The sequence below is a fragment of the Papilio polytes genome, unplaced genomic scaffold, assembly GCF_000836215.1.
Source record: "Papilio polytes unplaced genomic scaffold, Ppol_1.0 DF822845.1, whole genome shotgun sequence".
NCBI classification, from domain to species: Eukaryota; Metazoa; Arthropoda; class Insecta; order Lepidoptera; family Papilionidae; genus Papilio; species Papilio polytes.
Genome location: NW_013526359.1, coordinates 1,163,207 through 1,186,823, shown reverse-complemented (window position 1 = coordinate 1,186,823; position 23,617 = coordinate 1,163,207). Strand labels below are relative to the sequence as shown.

Genomic DNA, 23,617 nt, shown 5'->3' with positions numbered 1-23,617 from the left:
CAACGAATAATTTTATTCCTTGTTATTTCTAATTTTAACTAAACATAACCTTTTGGCAACACGATTAAGCTAAACCAATCGATATAGTACGATCATCATCAATCCGAATATGCCCTATGACATTTAGTTTTACGATAGGTACATCGGATAGGTATTGTACAGTCGCGAAAATACGCGGTGTTCTAATTACAGAAAAATTGCCTTGTTCCTTGCAATGAGATAAATTCAGTTTCTTCTTGCAAACAAACTAGGTAGCAGAAACTAAAACTAAAATAAACAGAGATTTCACATATAGATTTGTTTGACACTAAGATTGCTTAAATTGTATGTTATTTAAGTAATAAATTATTTGATTGTCCGACTTCCTGGTCACTTATATTGCATCTAATTTCTAAGATTTTTTACTGTTTCTAATACTGTTTACTTTTTTCTAATTCATTTTCATTATTTTTCTTTATTATTACGTTCTCTTAGCGATTGTCATACTATTACCTACATTGTTCATTTGCGAAAACTAACATGTCTAGTTTCCCGTTTGATAAAAAAATGGGATAATGATTTAGCCGCGTACCACTGACTGACCCTTTTTCGAACTGACTCATTTAAAAGCTGCGACCTTTTGGTTATTGTTCCGGGTTAAAATGGAACACAGTCAGAATCCCCGACTGTACAAAAGCAGTTTGCTCGCATGTCGGCCCCATCAAACACTACTCATCTTTGATTGACATTTGGTTCGACAGGAAGTTTGGCTATTTATACGTTAGACCTACACTCAATAAGCCTATAAATTTCGATTTATTAACATAATTTAAAAATCATGAATAACTTATCGTTATGGCAACTAGTTTTTTGTACAAATATTTCTTTAACAAGATGTATTTTATTTCACACCATGGTTTGACTGAAGCCTTCCACAAATGCATAGTAATTCTTAAATGATTTGTATATGCAATAACATTCATCCCAACAGTCCCTTCTAATAGGAATGTAGAAATTAATACTTCTGAACCATTTAGAGGGCCTCACAGAAAAGAGTTCATTCTCGTTTATGCTAGGTAATATTTAGGTTAAGTGGATGGTCATTGGGAGCAGCAAGCTGATCGTTTGTAAGTATTCATACGGCAACATTGATTATAGCGTGAATGAAAAAAACGGAAACCTACAAATCTTTATTGACATTGGTGCTTCGATGTCCCCGAATAGACTACTAATACAATCTGTTTATTCATTATCTTGGCCGTGTACAGGATATTTTTTTTTTCTTTAATTAAGCGCCTATCTATTCCTAATAGCTAAATTACTTTTAAGTTGATAAACGATGTTTTTCAGAAAGTGAATATTTACAAATAGCGTTTTAATAAATGTATTAAACATTGCTGTACGTGTAAAAAATATATATGTTTGAAATTATAAGCCAGAATTCATTTAATTTGATAAGTGTTAAGAACTGGAAGGAAAAGAACTTGTAAAGATTTTTAGACTCGTTTGACCAGTACATTACAGTTGTAATAAAAGTCTAATTCAGAGAATACCATCACAATATCTTGTACATAATAAATAAATACTTAACCTAGTTACGTATCACAAAAACACAATCAATACTTTTCTCCAGAAGTACATTTACTGTGAATGTTAAATTTACAAAATGTTTAACAAAAAACTACATTTTTTATTAATGAATGAGCGCCTGCTTTTTTACTTAAATTAACAAAGTGTTCAATCAATTACAGTTCATAGAAAAAATATTTAGGCGGTTACAAAAAAATGACTACAACACTGGTAACTTTAAAAAACGCATCAACATTTTAGTTGTTGCACAAAAGGCATTTGAAAACAAGGAACTATTGTGAAACTGGCGATAACCTCTCACCCAGGAGGGTGTACTCTTTGGTGGGAAATAAAAAAAAGTAGAATGTCCTCATAAAGTAAGGCTATATTTTTAACTGTCTAAGATTTCCTTCTTTAAAGATATAATAAATAAAAACGTCGGTATCAAATACGTAACATTTTTTATACCGCTTTTTTAAACCATATATCACCAATATTGTTTTTTCTTTTTGTATAATGTGCCACATTATGTCTATACCATGTGCATACCATACTGGCTGGCAACTACTACCCTCCTATTTTCTATTTCCCATGGCTGCCTGACACTGATGTGTCGAGACTAATGTACTGTTAGGTGATAAAAGTTAATTCTTTGTTCGAACGAACAACGAACGAACGTTTTTGAATACAGTAATAAAGTAAAACCTACTTTTAAGATTAATAGTTACAAAAATCTCTCGTGAGTCTTGAACACCATGATTTAAATATCATTCGTACTTTGATATGAAGTTATTACGTAATACCTTACCATAGATGTAAAATCTAATGATAACTTATTCGGAGCACCAAAATTATAACCGAACGCATTGTATACTCAACGAGATTGGTTTACCTCTATTAATTCCATTAACATTATTCAATTGAATGTTAGTACCTGATTTTAAAGTAAGTTCCTAACGAATTTTCGAATAAAGTAACTTTATGAAATAATTGAAATATAAAAATATACTTATAGTGTAAAAAGGAAATAATAACTTAAAATAGTCATATATTTTATTTAATCAGGAAGACCAAAAAATGAGATGGTACAAGATGTTTATTAACAAAAAGTCAACGATAAATATCCTTAACAATTTACACAATTTTAGTGACTAGAACATTCAAGGTAGATGAACACCCACGGGCTTGTAACCGAACTCATCAGCGGTATAGTCGACTCTATAAGTAACGCCGTCGGGGCCAAGGTACTCGTAGAATCCTTTAACTCTGGGTCCATAGCTCTCGTTGTTTATTTGCTCGACCTTACCGTCTTGCTCGGCGAGGATTTTGTTTTCAGTCTCAAGAAGGTAATGGTAACCACCAGGGGGAAGGTAATCGTGGTACAAACGGATAATATCGTATTTCTTCAAGTAGTTTTCGTCGTAAGCTCTGTTTGGAGGAACGACGTATGGTTGTTGAGTGGGCTTGTATGTTGGCACGAAAATGGGCACAGGGCTTGGACTTGGTGATGCGGAGGGAGTAGGGCTCGGAACGAAAATAGTCGTTGGTCTCGGTTCTTCGGTAGTTGTAGGAACATATTGTGGTGTCGTAGACACTGATCCACTCTCACTGTAAACCAAATTAAGCAATGTTAATACATATTAAGATTAATTCCAACACACCAGATGCAAATAATTATAAGTCACGATTTTTTTTTTCACCTAAGTGAATATTAACCAAAAAATAGACTCACTTGGCATCTCCACCTTCAGATGAAGTCTTGCTCGAATCGCCTTGACTCACAGCGGAGCCAGACCCTACGTAAGCACCCCCCGCGCCACCCGCAGAGCCCGACCCAGTGTACGCACCTCCCGCGCCACCTGCGGAGCCCGACCCGGTGTAGAAGCCACCCGCACCTCCTGCACTGCTTGAGCCTGAGTAGAAACCTCCAGCGCCGCCGCGGTCGCCGCGGTCCCCGCTGTGAATGTGATTAAATTTGAAGGTTAAATTTTTATCTGGTCGTATATGCATGGAATTATTTGTAGTTATGCAAGAACAAATCTCGTTGCGTTATTTTTACGAAAAAAAATTAACGTCATTTTAGCGTTGCTTTACTTTAAAATTGAATTGTCTGTTTGTGTAAATTTTCGTAGCACTGTTTAACTTTATACTTGCAGGTAATTGAATGAACCTTTCGTGTACGTACTTGTAAGCTCCTGAGCCGTCAGGGATATAGCGTCCAGAACTGTCGTAACGTCCGCCACTGTAGCGACCTGCATCATAGCGACCAGGGTCGTAGCGGCCTGGGTCGTAGCGACCGGGATCGTACTTCCCAGGGTTGTATTGACCCGGATTGTACCGCCCAACACTGCCAGACTTTGTCGTTAAGTATCTTGGCGTCGTCGTTGTGAAAAACTGGAGAGGATTGTATCTAAAGAAGGATAACGCCTTTAAGTACACAACTTAGAGCTTAAAGAACAAAACGTGTTAGGTTAATTTTAAAATACTGTTTGTTTAATAGAAATCCCACAACAAACATTTGTGAATTCCCATGTGAAGCCAAATGATATTTGTGTGTATATTATAAAGCCTTGACAAATACAAGGTACCATCATCGTGCAAGATCGTTCTATTGGTTTTATTAATATATTCAATACATATTCATATATCTAAGTAGTGCACACAAAAATTAAGTGTTTTAATTGCTTTATTAATAAGAACGTCGGTTGCCGTGTTGATTCTTACTGCCGTGGTGATTCATTTTTGGGATCTTCTAAATATTGAATATTTACTTCTTACTTTTCTAAATATAACACACATTACAATCTTTAACTAAATAACGAGCAATTTTTTAAAAGTTAATAGAAAAAATACTAAGAAATTCTGTACTTATCATGCATGTTTTAGTAAGTTTTGAAAAAAAAACCAGTTTTATTTACCTTCCAGTTTCAGCCGCCAAGGCTACCGTCACAGTTAGACAGAGGACCTTTAAGAACATAAATTATATACAAAATCGAACTTCACTATGTAAGTTTTAAGAAATAAATATATAATTAATGAAATTTACGGGAATCGGAATCAGCAATGACCACAAAAGGTTACCTTTATACATATCATAAGTGAAATTATTTTTGAACTCGAAACAATTGAATTGAAAATTAAAATAACGTCAAACCTATTTTATTTGCTTTGCGCTGCCCACTATAACATTCTACATTGACAGAATTATATAATATCAGAAACATTTCAATTTCAAATTTATGATAATAATAAAAAATAAAACAGTATAAAGCACTATAAAAATATAAAAACATATAATTTGATGCTAAATTAGCTTCTAAATTGTTCAAAAATTCATATTAATGAAAGGATATTAACATTAAAAACATAACGTACCAATATCCCCCTCATTTTCTTAATATCTAGGATGCTACGACTTGAATGTGCTACACCAAAGACTGAAGCCTTTTATATCTTTTTTTCACCCAGTTTCATAAACTTATACTCAAGTCCAGTTCCACTCATTTATAATGAGTAAACAAATTATGATTAGTTATTCATTAACAGCGATTCTCAATCTTTGCGTAATAAATTTAATAATTTACGTTGTTTTGTCTGTTATTTGTTATGGTTTTCTACTCTCGAAGTAACATATACAACAAAGTATGAAGTGTTAATACGACACAACAAAGTAAAATAACCATCTACCGCAATATATTCATAATTACGTACGCCTTTATGTATATAAACGCTCGATTTCTCGTTTCTTGTAATAAAGTCTAACACTAAATGTATTTTTGAAGAAGTCATCATGGAACGAACACGCAACGTTCGGTCCATAATTTCCGGACGATAGTAAACACAGACAAAACACAAATTTGAGGCGGTCTGTAATTATTTTTCGGGTTGGTTCCGTTTCCTGTATGCAATGCACCAATCACCGTCGTACTAGACAATGATTCGCCGAGCGCCTGTAACGGTAAACGATAAAATTTCAACGGCATCTACGTGCGTGGGTGTTCGAACATTAAAAAATCACTATTTATGTCTTCTTTACACACCGCGATTTATAATTTAGATAAGCTAATTATGTTTAGACCTTGCATATTAGAATCAGTAGATAATTAAAATTTTATCAGTGTAATTTTAAAGTTTATAGATACACATCAAAAGAGGTGAACAATAAAATGTTTTAATTTAATGTCAAAATTTAAATTATTTCGAAACCATGCGACATTTAAAGGTACAATCTTGAATTAAACAATAAGTAAATTAAATAAATCTTTATTTCCAATACTATTGCAAATAATAAAAAGTTAGGAAATTAAAGTCATATTTTTTCAAGAAGCTTCAGAAGAATTAAACAGCACTAAAAATACCTTACAAATAGATATAAACTTAGTGACTAGAACATTCAAGGTAGATGAACACCCACGGGCTTGTAGCCGAACTCATCAGCGGTATAGTCGACTCTGTAAGTAACGCCGTCGGGGCCAAGGTACTCGTAGAATCCTTTAACTCTGGGACCATAACTTTCGTTGTTTATTTGCTCGACTTTGCCATCTTGCTCAGCGAGGATTTTGTTTTCAGTCTCAAGAAGGTAATGATAACCACCAGGGGGAAGGTAATCGTGGTACAAACGGATGATGTCGTATTTCTTCAAGTAGTTCTCGTCATAAGCTCGGTTTGGAGGAATGACGTATGGTTGTTGAGTGGGCTTGTATGTTGGCACGAAAATAGGAACAGGGCTTGGACTTGGGCTAGGGCTCGGAGAAGGAGATGGGCTGGGCGCCAAGGTAGTCGTCGGTCTCGGTGCTTCGGTAGTTGTAGGGACGTAAGCAGGAGTTGTGTACACTGCTCCAGTGTAGCCACTTCCGCTGCAATTTAAAGCAATGTTTATCAAAATTGTTTTCATTTCGAGGCTTCGGCGGAGTCAAATCTCGCATTATTAGGTAAATAAATACAAATAGAGTAAAAGAAAATGTTACCCGTTGTAGTCGTTGTTATCGGGCTGGTACTTTCCACCGTCGCTTCCTTGGTGAACGTAGAAGCCACCAGCGCCGCCACGGTCCCCCCGATCACCACTGCAATGTTTTATTACATTGTATAAAAAAAAACAAAGTTCTCAAAATACTGTATAATATTCAAGTACTGAAATGGGATTATGGTTCCAACTAAAATTCTTGAACGAAATATGTAACATTTGAACCATATTATATGTCTTCTAGATATTTCCATGATCGTTTTAGCTGTTTATTCGATCACTTTGGAAAATACAAGTGCTCAAAGGAACAACCAAGTATTTCTAAAGTACTGGCTCATTTAAAAGTGGGTTACAGAAGCAACTGCCATCACTATTACATTTAGATAGTTAATGCACACGCGATGGAGGTTCTCTAACAATTTTCACCTGAAAATCGGTCCATTTAAAAACAGTAGAACTTATGTACAATACTTTTCGTAATAGGGTAATCATCTAAGGTCCTGTCCAATCGCTGGCTGATAGAGGCTCAGATAGATTAAAAATGTCATCATTGTCAGATAAGGGAACAAAATCCGATATTTTCATCACATATTTTGCACGTTGGATTGTTATCAGATAATTTACAATTTGGTGTGACTTCTAAAATAAAAGTGTATGAACCAAGTATAGTTGACTAATACCTAGATTAGTTAATAGTGCCACTTACTTGTATTTGCCAGAATCGTCAGGAATCCAGCGTCCAGATTGATCGTATTTGCCGGGATTGTATTTACCAGGGTCGTATTTACCGGGGTCGTATCTGCCAGGGTCATAACGACCGGCGTTATAGCGACCAGGGTCATAGCGGCCTTCGTAGCGACCGGTGTTAGCAGGAGTTGTATATCTTCCAAAGTACCGATTGTAGCTTGGTGTCGACGTGACAAACTGGAAGGGTGTAGGACTGAAATAAAATGCAAAATTGAATTACTGTGACTTTAATACATTTCATAAAGTAACTGTGAAACTAAGTTATAAAAAAGACCAGACAATTTGTGGAGATTCCAGTAACAACTATAAAATAAAATGGTCCAATTTTCAACTAATGTACTCAGAATATTTTAAACGTATAACTCATACCATGTTTTGTTTAATAATTTACGGAAAAAAATCGCATCCTTTCCCCATTTGCCTTTTTATCTACCCTTGAAGAATGGTTACATGTATGTATACGCTTGAAATTTAAAAAAAACGGCAAATATTTAATTTTTATCTATCATCAAAACACAAATCCAATATAAAACCTGACAATTTTCCTTTTTGTGATCTAACCATGAAAATATCAAAATAATGATCACATACCTTCCAGTATCCGCCGCAAACGCGACCGCTACGGTCAAACATAGCACCTTGAATGAGAAAAATAGATTTAAATTTGACTATAATTTATACTCTCTATACATTTTAGGCCAAATAAGGTTGTGATAAAAATGTAAAAAGTTATAAATTAACATAATGGACTATAAAATTCCACTTTAACGGTGTCTAGATACATTTGCATATTATTTAGATCACTTTATCGAATATTTACATTAAGATTATAATACAAACCAGAACGCCCCGCATTTCTGTTCCTACTCCGCGAGCTTTACAACTTATGTGTGATCTCTAAAACGTCAATGTCTATTTATACCTTTTTCATCTACTCTATATATTTCCTCCCTTGTCTTGTCATCTCATTCATAATGTGTAAATAAACAAGATTAGTCACTAGCAGAGTTTCTCAATCTTCTATAAGGCACTTTTACGTATTTTCTGTGCGTAATAGTGGAATGCTTATTATTATTAATTATCCTATTAATAACTATAACAGCAGTTTAAATTCAAATTATATTTTAACAGTAACATCTAAATTTTCATTGTATCTTTATTAATTACTAGCTGTTCCCGTGCGGTTTCATTAGCACGAAATTATGAAAAATTTATTTCATTGGTTACATTTGTCAAATTATCAATAGCAAATGTCAAAATGACATGACATAACATGACAAACCTTAGCAATCTTTCTTTCTTGATGTTGGCAGCAACTTATGGTCTCTTTCCCACATTAGGGTTTTTACCCAATACATTTACCCCCAAAGTTTAATGGCGTGAAAATTTATAGCTTAAAGCATGACGTAAGTGTAGGGCTTTTTATTAAAAAAAAAGAATTATCCAAAAATATGCTGTAATTGCTGACATCATAGGCAACAAAGAAGTGTGTGTATACGCTTTATTATAATAGTATATTGAATTTTTGACCCCGAAGAAAAAGCGCGATCCGCATGTTATGTGCGTGTAAGTTAGTCCTATTATTTGTGTATATGAGGACCTGACGACCGATTTTAGTTATTAATAGACCTATAAAAAGACATACGTATTTTATGCATTAACATGGATAAATATCCAAATTAAAAGTTTAATAAAAGCAAGGTAGTTAATAGTAAAATAATATATTTCAAAGCAAAGCACAAAAAACTAAATAAAGAGTTTTAAGTTAATACACTATTTATTAAATGAAACCATTTTTTCTACTGTGGTACTACAAATCAAAAAAGAAAGAACAGTAGTTTTTTGTAACAGATTGAGAACCTCATCAAGTGTGAACGTCACATGAGAACGTTTTCTAAAGACGAGTTTCCACCGTGCGTTACTCAGCGAACAGTCGTACAGTAATAGGCGCAACGCGCAACTACAAATAAATTATCGTTTATCAGTAAAAATTCACTCTGTAAATTTTTTTTCTAATAAAAAAACATTTGTTTTCTAATTAAATAAGACGGTTAGCAATATCTTTTTTATAAGTGTTTTAATAGTGGTAAACCACAGTTAGATTTATTAGACAGCGTCAAATCCTTATAGCTATCTGGGTAGCTCTCTGAGTATAGCTGCCGTCGGTTTTTAAATCTACGCACTATGAAAACCGGCCTTAAGATGCAGGCGGTGACGAGCTAGAGTTACCCACACAAACAGTTTAAGTATGTGAGCGTTTATGTACAATACATAAGTAAAACGTAAATAGATGAGAATTTTAGTTTTTGATTATTATGTATCAATTTCCATTTGTGACCTAATAAATGATCTATAATTGATTTAAATTTGAATTTATTGTTGTCTGGTTTCGGTCCAAATTTTTTACCTATTACATAATCGAAATGTGTCAAGTATTTTTAAGTATACAAAATAATTGTGTATTTTATTAAAATTTCATTCATGCAATTTGTACCATGTAATAAAAATAATTGCCCTTCAAGAGGCTTTTGTAAATCCGATTAATATTTATAAACAAGTAAGACTCGTAGTTAAAGTAAATAATTAAATAGATGGCTTGTTTTTTACTGTAGCGTTTTATTATTAAATTAAAATTATTTAAAAACTTCATATATAAAAACTATGTCCTGTTACTAATGAGGAAGGCTAAATTTTAATTTTACATCAAACATGCGATCGAAAGATAAAAGACGGTAATAAAAGTTATATAAGTTTTAAGGCTGTAGAGGCGCGGCTCTGATGATTATCTTCCAAGTTATTATGTTGCATCGGAAGGTGTGAAAAGGACCTGAGAAAATATAATGTCATGGACAATCCGAGACATAATTTCAAATGTCTAATAAACATAATACATATATACATACAAATATAAAAGACAGAAATGATTACTGTTTGTCCATTACGACTGATGATCCAATATTAAAATAAACCCATTTCCTTCCTTAAATGTAAAGTTAACATTTCTATTTACGTTTTACAGAAGAAATAATCTTTAAATATTTTAACAAAGGGTTATTTGCTTATTGTATTGTTCTCAAATGAAGACAACATAATGAACATAGTAAATAAGGTATAAAAAGTAGGAGTGTATATGTTTATGTCAGTAAATGGTAAGATGACAAAATACCAGTCATAGATATCAGATAGCTATCTCTGGATCAAGAGATATCTCTATGTCAAGAAAACGAAGTATTTACATATTTTTTTGAACATTTAAGAAACTAGGGACAATACTGAAGACGATAATCAAGATATTTCTAGAGTCATGTACTTACTGAGACATAAAATTATACCTTGACCATAATCATTTAGTTATTAATCGATGATAAAACGGTTAAATTATGAATTCTCTTGGCAGGTTAAGTAACGTTAATGTAAATTTTCAGTAGAAAACAAATTAAATGTTGTTTTTATTATCTCGTTAGCTCCCATCCTCGAGTCTCCTGTCATAAGGCATTTACATTTTATGAAGGTATGCATCTAGATCCGTGATTCAGGATACCTTATATGTAAACGTTTTATGTACATATTCAAAATTAAATCGATAATTGATTTTGATAGCCCTCTTTTGAAATACACAAAATTATCAAGAAATGACCATATAATTACATAAGGCAAACGAAGAAAATAACTTTAAAATTTGCAAAGTTATTGAAAGTACTGATCTTTTTTTAATAATTTTTAAGTTTTCAAGTTCTCTTGTTCGTAGTCGACTTTTTCCTACAAAGTCTAGCAGATATTGATTAAATTTCATGTGATTTTTTTTAGTATATATCTGTATATTATACCTCTAGGTTTTAATACATGCTTGTACTTTTCATGAGATTTTAACTTTCGTATTACAATACATGCCGGGTTCGGCTATTAAACCTACAAAAATGTGTTAGTTCACACTTTAAATTGGTTTAAAGCATAACATAGGAGCTTTAATCTTCTTCTTCATCTCCATCTTTCTCCTTATCCTACTTCCGTAATATCGGCGCAACAGGTTTTTAATCATTTTTTTAAAATACATTTTGAAAATAATACTAAAATCAAGTAAAGCGCCTGTAATTTGACTTGCAGTGGATTTAAATTTTCATTTGCAAACAATAACCTAGTAGGCGTTATGTATCGTGGTATGAAGAAATGATATTAGCTTTTGTAAGGTCTGCTAGGGTTCTTTGACGTTCGGAATTAGCCGGAGTGATACTTGTCCTAAACTAAGCCAATCAATAGTAACTAACTAGCATTAGCAGTTGTTTGATAAGCACCTCTTTTGAGCACAGACTGTGATAAATCTTTATGGTTTTTGAAAGAAAGAAATAAAACTGAATAAGTGCTATAAATGACAAAATTAATTCGAAAAATAGTCGTTGAGCGACCGTACCAACCATTCAAAACAATTTTCTGAAGTGAATAGATGGAGTTAAAAGTAGTTAAGAAACATTATTTTTAATTGTAATGAAATCGAATCTAACAACTATCTCATCATTTATACATATCCTTGTTATCATTTTTTTAATTATAAGCCAGATAATTTATTTTAAATCTTTGGATCGAGTGAATGATTTTTTTTTAATCAAAGAAACCAGTGCATAGATTTATTTTCTGAAATCTGCAAAATTACCTCCAAATAAATTTAACATTTCAATATTTTTATTGTACCATGTAAAACTGGGCTCTTTTCTTATATTCTGTGCCAAATAAATTATGTTAAATCAGCCGCGCACAATGCTAATAGTAACTTGTTCCATTATTTAAATGTGTTATTTTTTTATTTAATTACCTCAATTTGCATTCGCTGTGCATCTTGTAGTGATTTACGCGTGTTGCAAATTTGAACACCCACACAAATTAATAAAATAAACATTTTTATTCAAGGCTAAATTAAAATTGTTGTCAGATACAAATCAAACTTGAAAAAAATCCGTAGAAAAATTTTTAACGAACAGGAAGGGCGATGGTTCGTACATGGCACATGGTGATTCACTGTTCAAAATTCGTCCGCTATAAAGAAAAAGGGATGTCGGTAAGAGGAAAACTATAGAACCTTTGACATTTCATTCGTCAGCTGGGACATGAAAAAAAATAGGTTTTCATCATTACTACAAAGGTTCTTAATACTCATCGTATACTCAACATAGCCAAAGGTGCATAGATCTGCAAGTCTTTTGTCTACTAAGTTACTTACCCTGAATTGGCAACCAAAGGTTAAATAATTATCATGTTCCAGACTTGGTATTGTTATTTTATAATTACTCACTACAAGAGTATAATGAAATTATTATACTTCATATCATACTAATATTATAAATGCAAAAGTTTAGATAGATGGATGGATGTTTGTCAGAGTTTGTAGCCTAAACCGCTGAACAGATCTCGATGAAATTCGGTACAGGTATAGTCTGGAAGAACACTTAGGCTACCAAATTATGTTTTTTTTATTCCACGCGGGAAGAGTCGCGAGCGAAAGCTAGTATATCATAAAGTACAAAATATAAAATCGTTGTAATGTCCATTTTTCGAGTAAATTAAAAAAGTTTCGAAACCTGACACAAAATTTTTTTCAGATTTAACTTATTATTACATTTTTATTTATTTATTTATTTACAATAGGAAGCCAACATAGCATATGAAATAGGTTTGTTTGATGAAGAAAAATAATTATAACTAAAACACAATATCATGGATACACTTACTGGCTAACACAACATTATGATAAAAAAACATTCCGTTATTTAATTATCAAAATTAGAAAATAGTGTACTAATAGTTAATTAACCATTTGATGTTGCCGTATACTACGAGTATGGTCACTTGAAAATACTAAATTGTTTTTTTTTAGCGTAATATTTATTTTGCAAAGTTTAAATTAATCTATTTTAAAAAAGTACGTATGCACTGGACCTTCTTCTGTAAGGTTTAATATGAAAGAACTGGAAACGTGAAGGTTCTCTGCGTCTTATAATGGGTATTTTAGTTTTTTTGGGTCATGTTATTGACAAAAGTGTCTAAAAACTTTTTATTAATTTTATGACCTATGAAAAATCGTCGTTCTAATGATACATGTTGAAAAAAATCCAAGATTTGCATTAGATGTAGCCTTTAAATTGTATACTAAAATCAGATTTTCGTTTGTTCAATCCGACAAATTGCCGGCCTCAGTGTTCCCGTCCAGTTATGATGTGCTTGCCTTTAAGCGCGCATCTATCCTTCGACCGCGTCTTCACTTAGCTTAGGTGGAATCGTGGTCAAGCGCTGGTTTATTTATGTTAAAATAAAATATTGATAAAACATATTCTGCATTTATTAATTCTGACTCAAGATTGTAAATCACTCCGTATGATAAAATAATGACATTTATGTAACATTTTATATTTTCTTTAAAACAGGTTAAATGAGTTACAGATCCATAATAATTTCCATGTTACACGAATGATGTAGCTTCAAGGCCAACGATGCGTGCTCTTCTTTATAAAATGTCAGGAAGCGGATATACTTTGCATATAGATCAAGTTCAATTGTTAGTGTCTTCAATATGTAAAAATTACATTTTGATTAAATCTTATCGTCCTTCTGTTATCAAAACATAATAGACTTGGGTAAATTCTATTGTCGCAGTCCTAAATGGTGTAAGAAATCTTGCATGCTAGACGGAATGATGTATGATATTTTATATGTTGGAAAATTATATCATATTTTTTTGACATGTAAAAAGTTATGAAGACACATTATATTATATTCCATTAAATAACAAAAAATGCACACAAATAACAAAAAACACAATAATTATTACAGTGGTAGTGCCCGCTTTAACATCTTAGCACGAATGGGCCGGCACGCCCGGTGTAATACCACGACCACACAGAAGACAGGCGTGAAATGGAACCAATGCCGTGTTTCGTCTGATGAGTGTGGTGCCGGAGGCCTAATTTAAGTCCCTTTCTCTTTACCATCCTTTTCTTATAAGGAAAGGTTGGGAAGGGGAAGTGGATTTGACGGTGGAGGAGAAGCATAGGAAGGGGAAATATCCTCTTTATGTACGACTCCTCCTCTGTCGGATACGGGTAGGCAACGCATCTGCAATTGCGGATGTCAATGGGCAGCGGTCGCTTCGCCATTTTGGCGGATTCAGGTGGCCGCTTGCTCGTTTGCCACCTTATGTTATAAAAAAAAAAAAAAAAATGTTACTGGGTACCATTTAGGTCTTATACAGTACACATCCAAAAAAGTTCTTCGTGTTTCTTTTCTTTTGCGCTATTTTCTGATATTTTTTGACCAAGGATTGTTGAATATTTAGTTTTGCAATCTTCTTATTGAATGTCAAAGACTATTTGTTATCATAGAAAGATCCAGACTCTACTTTGAAATACTCGAAAACCGCAGGATAACCATTTCTATTATCCAGTTTCGTTGAAATCTTTATCTGATTTAGTGCGATATTTATAAAAAATGTTGAAAAATTTTGTACATTTAGTCTTAAAACATGTTTGTATCCTATTCATTTGTATTTTAATAAAGCCCATTAAAACTTGTGACATAATTAACACCAATTAAGAATGTCAAGTCAAATATGTTTATAAAAATTAAAAATGTTATCGTTTTCCTTGAACTTGAATAGCTTTTACAGCAAAAGGCGGGAAAAATCACAGAGACAAAACAGTTTATAAAACGGTTAGTGTCACGGCGTTATCCAAATTTGTTCCAATGACAACAACAACAAGTTTGAAACGTCTTCGTTAATTCTTTACAATATATTTTTTTAATGCATTAGGATTATTTTAATAATATTTCAAAAAAACAACTTATTTCAGCTAAAATTTACAACAATTTTGAACCTACCTTTCACATAATTTCAATGATACAATAAAAAAATATTCGTATAATTGAAATCACTCTATTATGGTACAAGAGTTTGTTCACTATATTACATCTGACTTCCAAAATATCATAACTACAAGCCAAGGAAATTGATAAATCAGGGCTTTTTACCGTATTTTATAAAATAAAACAACATAATATTATTTATATTATTGTCATTTATTTAATTGTCAATTTGAATTAATTGCTACAGCCTTCTTCCATTCTTTTATTTTATTAAAATGTATTTTAAAAACTTTACAAACACAACCTGCATGCACGCAAGCTAGACTAAACTGTTGTTTTCCTAGCCTTTGCGGAAACGTACAAAGTATAGATGCTAAGAATTTAAACATTCATAAGTGACGTATATTAAATAAAAGATGGTCAGAGCTAAAGGTCTTTAGAACAGGTTTCGTTATTCTAAATGTCAGCATCTATTATTACCACCACCACTAATAGGTCAGGCGAGTCAGTCGGAATACCATCTGCAGTCATAAATAGGGTTGCCACTATTAAAGTCAGTAAACTTTTATAAAAAAAAAACTCGGCAATTATCGATGATTAAAGATGACTGGTAATACTTGTATTTTATGCGATTTAATGATCTTCTAAATTCCTATTTGTAAATTATGCCCCAAAAGCTAACTTACGGTGATTTTTTTTTTGTTTTGCAGGATTTTATAATTTTCTTATTTATTAAATTGTTCAAAACCAAGACATAAGTATATGGAATAGTCACGTTGTCAAAATTATTGTATTACTTTAACGTTATCCAATTTTGTTTTAAATATAAAATACAATGAAACAAAATAGTCGCGTGGGAACCCTATTTATGACTCGCATAGATTCTTGAATGCCTCGTAAACCATTACGTCTTAGCTTTTTGTTATGTGATAACGATGATGGCATATTGTATAGTTTTTTAAATAATATCGAAAAGACAAACTTACTAACAATTGCTTTTTAAAAATTCCAAATATATTATCTTTAAACTTATGAGTTTTTTTAAGAAAATAACTAATTTTAAATGATTAAAAAAAAATAACAGAAGACGTAAAAGTGACAGAATAGCAGTAGAATTTTTTTTCTGAAAATAGGGGAGATAATAATTATTTTGTACACATGTTTCGTTAGTAGAAACTTACTGTTAACTATTGCGTGTCGTGTTTGGATTGCTGTCACTTAACACGCGTGGTAAAGGATTAGTTTGCAAACAAACAAGTGAACTAAGTTATATCACGATGTGACATAATCCAATAACTTAGTTGTTATTAGCCCACACATCTTACTTATGTTTAATAGTAAAAATAACACTTACAGTTACAAAACTGTTATAGAAATTAAATTGGGCAATAACAGCATTTTTTACTCTACTTGTTGTGTTTAAATCGTATTATTTACAACACCATCTGACTTAAAAGTCCAAAACTTGATAAAACAAGCGATTAATTTTTAAAACTTGTTTGGAATCTACAGTAAGCACTAGCTAAACGTATCCATTCGCGATCGATAGATGGAGCGTTTAATAATTATAGTTAAATTAAGGAAAAAAACAATTAGCATTTGAAGTAATGGTTATTAATATACATTAAAGAATTAGTTAAGGTTTATAAAGCTCTATTGGCTCCAAAAGCATAATATGAAAAACAAGCATAAAAAGAGTTTTTAAACATTTTTATGAGACACTAAGTTTTTGTAAATCTTTGTTGATTTTTATTACAAAGGCTAAATTAAAGAAAAGTTATTCAGCAAAAAAGTACTAAAAAAAGGATGAAAATATATTAAAAATGGAGGTTGGAATTGACGGGAAAATCAAAAATCTCAAGGAAACTAAGAAAAAAGGCAACATTTCGGTAAAGTATTTACATTTATATTAAACTGTATCCTAATAACACATTATGAAAACAATAGGTAAAAAAGTATAAAAATTTGTTATAACTCAAGTTCACACAGTGAACACTGCTACATCAGAATTATACCTCTAAAATTTATTGACTGTCAGGTTGTGGAGACGCTGTTGCCAAGAAGTCGAGCGCTCGCTGGATGTCCTGGGGGATGGGGTGGGGGGTCGGGAGGTGAGCACCCTGAGGCTGGAATCCGTTCTCGTTGGCGATGTAGGTCAACTGGATGTTACCACCGTCTTCACTTGGGTACTGGAATTGACCTTGTACTTCCAAAGCGGGCTCTTCAGCACCGATGTTCTTCAAAGCTCCCTTCTCATCGGCTGAAATACCATTTCCAGTTTCATAGGAATATTGGTAGGAGCCATCAGGGTTGATTTGACTGTCTTGACGGACGATGGGGATGGGTTCCGTCGGGGCCTGGGGAGCGGCGAGGGCGACAGCCAGAAGGGACAAAGCAATCTGCAAACAAAGATTCAACATTAACTTTTATAATATGAAGCAACCTGTTACATTAAAAAGTACAAGGTATTTTCAAAAACACAACACAAACACTGGTACACCAGAACAAATTTTAATTATAAGTATTGTTTTAGATTTTGACGTAACTCCAAGGAAATAGTTAAATGACCAATGCTTATCAATTGCATTCTTTCATTCACATCGCCACTTAACATCAAAAGGTGGTGGTATAAAAGGATTACGTAAACTGTTTCGTTAGTTGTACGTAAAATTAAAGGGCAAAGCTTTTTTTGTAACCACAAATTCACTTGTATGCTATCGTTGTCAAATATTTACATAAGTCACTACACAATCACAGACACTTACGATGGTTTTCATGGTTGGTTATAGAATGTCGGTGGAGGCACTAGACAATGTTGGTCTTAGAGGCATATCGGTGTATATATACGGGTGGATTACTAAGCCTCTACCACCACTGGATTGTATTGCACCACATGACGAGATAAAATACATTCAACTAATGTATGTGCGTGTTATATCATATTCAATATTTATTGCTTATTATAAGCCTATACGTAGTTTTTTAGTTTTTTACAAGTTTTTTCGGGTTAAATAATTGTAAACAATAGGAAATAGCAAAACATTTTTTTAATAAAGAAATGTAACAATTTTTATTATGTAAACGTAATATGTATAAAAGATGGAGGAGGGGCATTGTTAAAACATAATTATTTAAAAAAATATATGGCAGTTTAGTTTAATCTTGGCACCTATGTAATCAAAATGTTTTTACCTAGTTTACAATGTTTTAGAATAAATATAAACCTCATTATTATTCTGATCTTTCTTCTGGAATAAATATTAAATACCTAAACATTATGTTATTTCAAAGTGAGTGTTGAATATCTAAAATGCACTAAGATGCGTCGTATGTTGCGGCGCCAAGAATTTATTGATTTATTGTTGATTGTTTTTTGCCTAAGTTAAAATTGATGGGAAATTAGGATTTAGAAGATAACCATAGTATAAAATCTTCATTGTTAGTTTGGCACGGTTATTTGATATTCATTATTTTACATAAAGGTATTCGCAATTGAATTAAGAGACATACGAGTATACCAACGTAGGAAAATAATTGAATTTATAAATTTATGAGTAGATTTTCGCACATTTTATTAAAGACCTTGTAGTAACTCATCTTATCAAATTCATGTGACTATGAAATTGATAAAATATCCTCATGATATTTTGCACAAAGATATAGATGTCGATTATTTGTCATAGTCATTTACAAGAAAAAATTATTTTACGTAGTTATATTACTTATACTAAAATTAAAATTTAAAGTTGTAAGATTGTACATTGGTGTGTGATTTGGGTATTCAGTTGGTTCATCGAAATGGGTCCAATAGGAAATGGCCCAATTGATTAGAAAACAAAAGTGAGTAGCCTATGTCCACTTCCAGGCTATCATATATATCTGTAGCAAATATCATCGAAATCCGTTTAGCGGTTAAGGGTACAAACTCTAACAAACATCCATCCATCCATCTAAACTTTCGCAGTTATAACATTAGTAAGATAATGCGCACTGATGTTGTGTTAACTTAATTCAAGTAAGTACTCTTGTAGTAGATTATGTTAGACTGAAAGTTCTTTAAAACTGTAACATGTCTATAAGGAAAAAGCACATTTATTATGACGCATATTTTGGTATATTTACTTAATTATTGTGTAACATACAACAATGCAGGTACTGTAACTAAATCAGTTTAGAAGACATCATTTGTAGTAACAAGTCGTGTACTATGGGTTACTAATTTTCGTCCGCGACTCTGTCCGCGTCGCATTAAAAAAACAAGTGTAAGTAGCCTATGTGTTTTTGCCGGCTATCCTACATCTGTGCCAGATTTCATCGAGATCCTTTCAGCCCTTTAGGCTACAAACTCTAACAAACATCCATCCATCTAAACTTTCGCGTTATACTGTTAGTACGTTAAATATTTAATTGTTAACAAATCGAATCTAGTTAAGTACGTAAATTAAAACTAAGTTCACGTAGTTAGTTACAGATTTTCGGCAAAAAAAAAAGCATTTTAAAAGTTATGCCTTATATAGACAATGTTCATCGAAAATAACAAAAGTAAAGGTTAAGATTTTTGCATGTAATCAAGTTGGCCGTGTAAACACATTTGCAATAACAGAAACACACATGCTCGTCTAATGAAATTTCACGGCGCTAATTGAACGGTGAAGGCTGTAGAAAGTAGCTTTTAAACACGATTACAAAATTAAACAAAAACACACATGTTTTGTGATAACAAATATAACCTTGACTATCGGGCGCAATAATCTCTAATTTTTTTTTATACAGCCGGCCCTGGGACCAACTGTCGTATGCTTATGCAATAAACGTTCAACGTTTGATGTGCGGTTCACACTTTGCCATTATTTTTGGTCAGTAGTACTTAATAAACTGGCAATCAACTGGCACAATGTAAACGCTCGCTAGCACCAATGACTCCATACAATCTATCACTGGTCGTCACAACTGTCTAACTGTACTGGCCAAGTGTGTACCGCGCATGATACCCAGTAAGCTTGAAATGAACTGTCTAAATAAGCTTCTATTATTAGAACTTTTAGCTACAGAAGTATTTAGAGTTTTTGTGTAAATCAAATTATTAAATGTGTTTTTCTCTATGAAAAAAGTATTTTAGCATTTTTTTTAGTTTTTACTTTATTTTTTTTTACAAGACATTGCAGCGCATGTCGGGTGTAAGGTGTCAAGTTGTATAGAAATAAATATCATCATATTCATAGAATCTAAACGGTGTGTTAACCTTCATACATGTTAATTTAACTTTAACGTTTAATGATAGTCATTTAGATGTCTGAACTCTCGTTACAATTTGTCAGTTAACAAACTATAATCATCTTGGGGTTAAATTTTTGATTAGTTTACATTTTGATTTACTAACGAAGGTTATTTTTTTCTACTAACTGACGTTCACGCGATAACACAATTATAAAATACAATTAATACGCAAAACATAACTTTTTAATAAGAAAATACTTTTGTCATCTATAAATGTTTTGGACTAACATTTGTACTCTTTACCTAAGTTAGTAAAATAAAATTTTGTTTTTCAAGTAAGAACCCGAAAAAGATATTAAAAGATTAATCAATACTTTTTTTATTAAAGCTTTAACAACTGTAACCAATCGTTGTTTGCTTAATTTAATTGAATATTCATGAATCAAGTTGATGAAATAGCGGCTCTTTGATGTGCAGTTGTCAGTTAAAAGTTCCTTACGGAATGCTGCTTTTATTGATTTTATTTCTATCTTATAAAACGAAGATTATGTGAACTAGTGAGGCTTGCTAATGCTCGATAGATTAGGTTTATTCCTAAATTCTCTGCGTTTTGGCACTAAACATAAAAGTGGGATATCCCAGAGACCCAGTTCGATACTATTAGAAATGGAATTCCATATCGTTCAGTTCTCCCATAATAGGTAACAGGAAAAATGTTCAATATAATATACCACTCATTGCCAATCGAATGTGCTTACTTATTATAATCTCAGTGTCGTAGATGACACAATATTATTTCGATGGTGTCCAACACATGATGGGTTGGGCCAATTGTATGATGATTTTTGTGAAAGTCGATCTACAAGCGAATATGTTCCAACTTACATTGGTCTTGTTACAACGAAATTTTATAAGACTATTCATTCAGTACGTAATAATGCTTCAATAGCCGTGACAAGTTAATGAGACTATACTATACAGAACAAAGAACTGTAATTATTTAAATTTGTAAGTTTTTATCAAGTGACGCAAAAAATAAACGTTTTCTGTATCTAGAACTGCTTATTAAAGCCTAAGTCTATATAACTTCAGTTGTTTAATATAAATTGTGAATTTCTTATAGTCAATCGTAAAAGTAACATACTCATTATATTAGAAAATGACCAATTCTTAGTATTAATATTTACATACGATATATCAAATTCGTGTATTTATGACAAAGATAAATGAAAATTACGATAATTTTATTAATAAATTTAGCTATAAATAATCTTCATTAACAATTTATGGACGTATGAATAAACCTTACACAATGCTTTTAAAATTGAAAATGTTATTAGAAAATTGTCAATTGTTTTATTAAAATAGACAACTTAATAAATCGTCAACGTTACCACGGTTTAATGATCGTTTATAGTAACCTTTATGTGTGCGTAAACTATGATTCTGTACGCTTCAGTATGCAAATCGATTTTGTCGCAGTTTTTGCAAGATCCATCAAATAATGCATCTCTGCCTAGCGCCCTACGAGGAATTAGTGTTGGTTTTAAGTCTTTAGAAAAAAACGAATTGTAATATTTAATGGAAAAACTACAATAAAACAATAATAATATATCGAACAGAAGCCTCGTGTACTAAATTCTAGAAGCTTTGTGTTTTAATGACTTCTTTGGTCAGTTTCAAACATTCTGTATAGTAAAATGAAATAATAACAATTCAGATAGAAACGTATTTTTCAACTAAATTAGACCACTTCATTTAATAGTGAAATTAAAAGTGTTAGCAATCTTTCAATTATCGATCTTGAGAAAAAAAGATAAATGGGAAATAAATCAATTAATAAAATAATAATTAAAATATATATTCACACTACAAAAATATAAAACGGTCAGATGTATCTAGTACTAAATTGTACACTGTTACAACAAATAAAATTAATGCTTAATACATAGACAAACATGTAATCATATCCTATTAAAGTAGTATAGACATTAGTTCTGTTTAACTACATTTTAAGGATATGAATTATGGTTTGTTGATCAGTCTCTCATTGCTCCTGGGGCTGGGGCGCGGCGGTGGCGAGGTGTGCGAGGGCGCGCTGGATGGCCTCCGGTACTGGGGGAGCGGTGGGCAGGTGAGCGCCCTGAGGCTGGAATCCGTTTTCGTCAGCAGTGTACGTCAGCTGGATGTTCTGTCCGTCCTCACCGGGGTACTGGAATTGGCCTTGCACCTCCAAAGCCTCAACATCTCCGACCTTCTTGAGATCGCCCTTCTGGTCCGCACTAATTCCGTTTCCAGTTTCAAAGGAGTATTGATATGAACCGTCGCCGTTTATTTGGCTATCCTGACGAAGAATCGGGATTGGTTCTGTCGGTGCTTGGGGAGCGGCGAACGCCACCGCGACGAAAAGAGCAACCAAAGCCTGGAAAGAATGAGACAATATTAGTTTTTCTATCCGTTACACAAAAACGTTTATTGCACTTTATTGGTTTATTTCACAAAACTATTTGTTGTTTTCACGGTTATTTCACTGATCACACATCACTTGTTTGGTACGTAAATATCACTGTTTTTATTGCACTTACAATGGACTTCATTGTTGTCAGATTTGTTGTTGGTTGACTAACTGAAGTAGCTGAAGTAGTATCGAGTGACTGATAACGCTGCATCCTTACAATTACGTATTTATACCGGACCGATTTGCCCACCTCCCTGCAATTTGTGTTTCGCAATTCATTGCGACTTCGAAATCTATGAAATAAGTAAATAGTAAATGCATTACCTCGACTCGTATATGTCAACTTGGTGCGGCGACGTAACCGTTGTCAACAAAGCTAACGGATTTTCCATTTGTTCAGTATTGACCTTAACGCAAGCACCGAGCACCGGTGTTACGCTAGGGCTGCCCCGGTCTTATAGGAGAATATGTTATTTCCTGTAATTATGTTCTGTAATCTACACTATCAATAAATAATTAAGTACTGTAAAAATAGTAATTGAAAACATTTTTTTTAATTTGGTAAAAAGTTGTTTTAATTGAAATTATAAGAGATAATTATACCCAAAACCATAGTAGTAACATATTTTTTCATCTACCATAACTGAGTAATAAACATTTTGAACATAAATGTGGCAACCCTTGTTTACAGCCTCAGCGCAGCACGGCATACCACGCGTTCATCTCGTGCACTTCATTATTATCTGCGAAGAAAGATATTATTCAAGTGTTATTAATTTAAAAAAGTATAATTGATAGTAAAAAATATTAAAATACCTTAAACAGTACAAAGCTTA

The 23,617-nt window shown here is 32.6% G+C and overlaps 4 protein-coding genes across 4 annotated transcripts; all 4 read right to left on the bottom strand.

Moving 5' to 3' along the window:
• Positions 1-2,589: 2,589 nt before the first annotated feature.
• LOC106105432 (larval cuticle protein LCP-30-like) lies at positions 2,590-4,946 on the bottom strand. Its single transcript, XM_013285726.1, has 5 exons — positions 4,924-4,946; positions 4,467-4,513; positions 3,734-3,958; positions 3,281-3,505; positions 2,590-3,156 (listed from the first exon to the last, which is right to left on the bottom strand). Exons 1-5 carry the CDS (start codon positions 4,936-4,938, stop codon positions 2,709-2,711), a joined length of 960 nt encoding a protein of 319 aa, XP_013141180.1. The 5' UTR covers positions 4,939-4,946; the 3' UTR covers positions 2,590-2,708.
• An 849-nt stretch (positions 4,947-5,795) lies between these two features.
• Positions 5,796-8,136, bottom strand: LOC106105389 (larval cuticle protein LCP-30-like). Its single transcript, XM_013285682.1, has 5 exons — positions 8,099-8,136; positions 7,850-7,896; positions 7,218-7,451; positions 6,516-6,611; positions 5,796-6,404 (listed from the first exon to the last, which is right to left on the bottom strand). The coding sequence occupies exons 1-5, from the start codon at positions 8,111-8,113 to the stop codon at positions 5,942-5,944; spliced, it is 855 nt and encodes a 284-aa protein (XP_013141136.1). The 5' UTR covers positions 8,114-8,136; the 3' UTR covers positions 5,796-5,941.
• Positions 8,137-17,055: 8,919 nt separating this feature from the next.
• On the bottom strand, positions 17,056-17,905 carry LOC106105410 (endocuticle structural glycoprotein SgAbd-8-like). Its single transcript, XM_013285704.1, has 2 exons — positions 17,872-17,905; positions 17,056-17,505 (listed from the first exon to the last, which is right to left on the bottom strand). Exons 1-2 carry the CDS (start codon positions 17,881-17,883, stop codon positions 17,131-17,133), a joined length of 387 nt encoding a protein of 128 aa, XP_013141158.1. The 5' UTR covers positions 17,884-17,905; the 3' UTR covers positions 17,056-17,130.
• A 4,263-nt stretch (positions 17,906-22,168) lies between these two features.
• On the bottom strand, positions 22,169-23,185 carry LOC106105402 (endocuticle structural glycoprotein ABD-4-like). The gene is made up of 3 exons (XM_013285697.1): positions 23,106-23,185; positions 22,909-23,035; positions 22,169-22,745 (listed from the first exon to the last, which is right to left on the bottom strand). Exons 1-3 carry the CDS (start codon positions 23,171-23,173, stop codon positions 22,371-22,373), a joined length of 570 nt encoding a protein of 189 aa, XP_013141151.1. The 5' UTR covers positions 23,174-23,185; the 3' UTR covers positions 22,169-22,370.
• Positions 23,186-23,617: the final 432 nt, after the last annotated feature.

Coding starts and splice junctions, on each gene's coding strand:
- LOC106105389 (XM_013285682.1), bottom strand. Junction 7,452..7,849: donor TTTGCGGCGGATACTGGAAG/GTATGTGATCAT, acceptor ATTTTATTTCAG/TCCTACACCCTTCCAGTTTG. Junction 6,405..6,515: donor GATAACAACGACTACAACGG/GTAACATTTTCT, acceptor TTTAAATTGCAG/CGGAAGTGGCTACACTGGAG.
- LOC106105402 (XM_013285697.1), bottom strand. CDS start 23,173: ATGGAAAATCCGTTAGCTTTGTTGACAACGGTTACGTCGCCGCACCAA. Junction 23,036..23,105: donor GTTGACATATACGAGTCGAG/GTAATGCATTTA, acceptor CACAAATTGCAG/GGAGGTGGGCAAATCGGTCC. Junction 22,746..22,908: donor TGACAACAATGAAGTCCATT/GTAAGTGCAATA, acceptor CATTCTTTCCAG/GCTTTGGTTGCTCTTTTCGT.
- LOC106105432 (XM_013285726.1), bottom strand. Junction 3,506..3,733: donor GACGGCTCAGGAGCTTACAA/GTACGTACACGA, acceptor TCACATTCACAG/CGGGGACCGCGGCGACCGCG. Junction 3,157..3,280: donor TCTGAAGGTGGAGATGCCAA/GTGAGTCTATTT, acceptor TTTGGTTTACAG/TGAGAGTGGATCAGTGTCTA.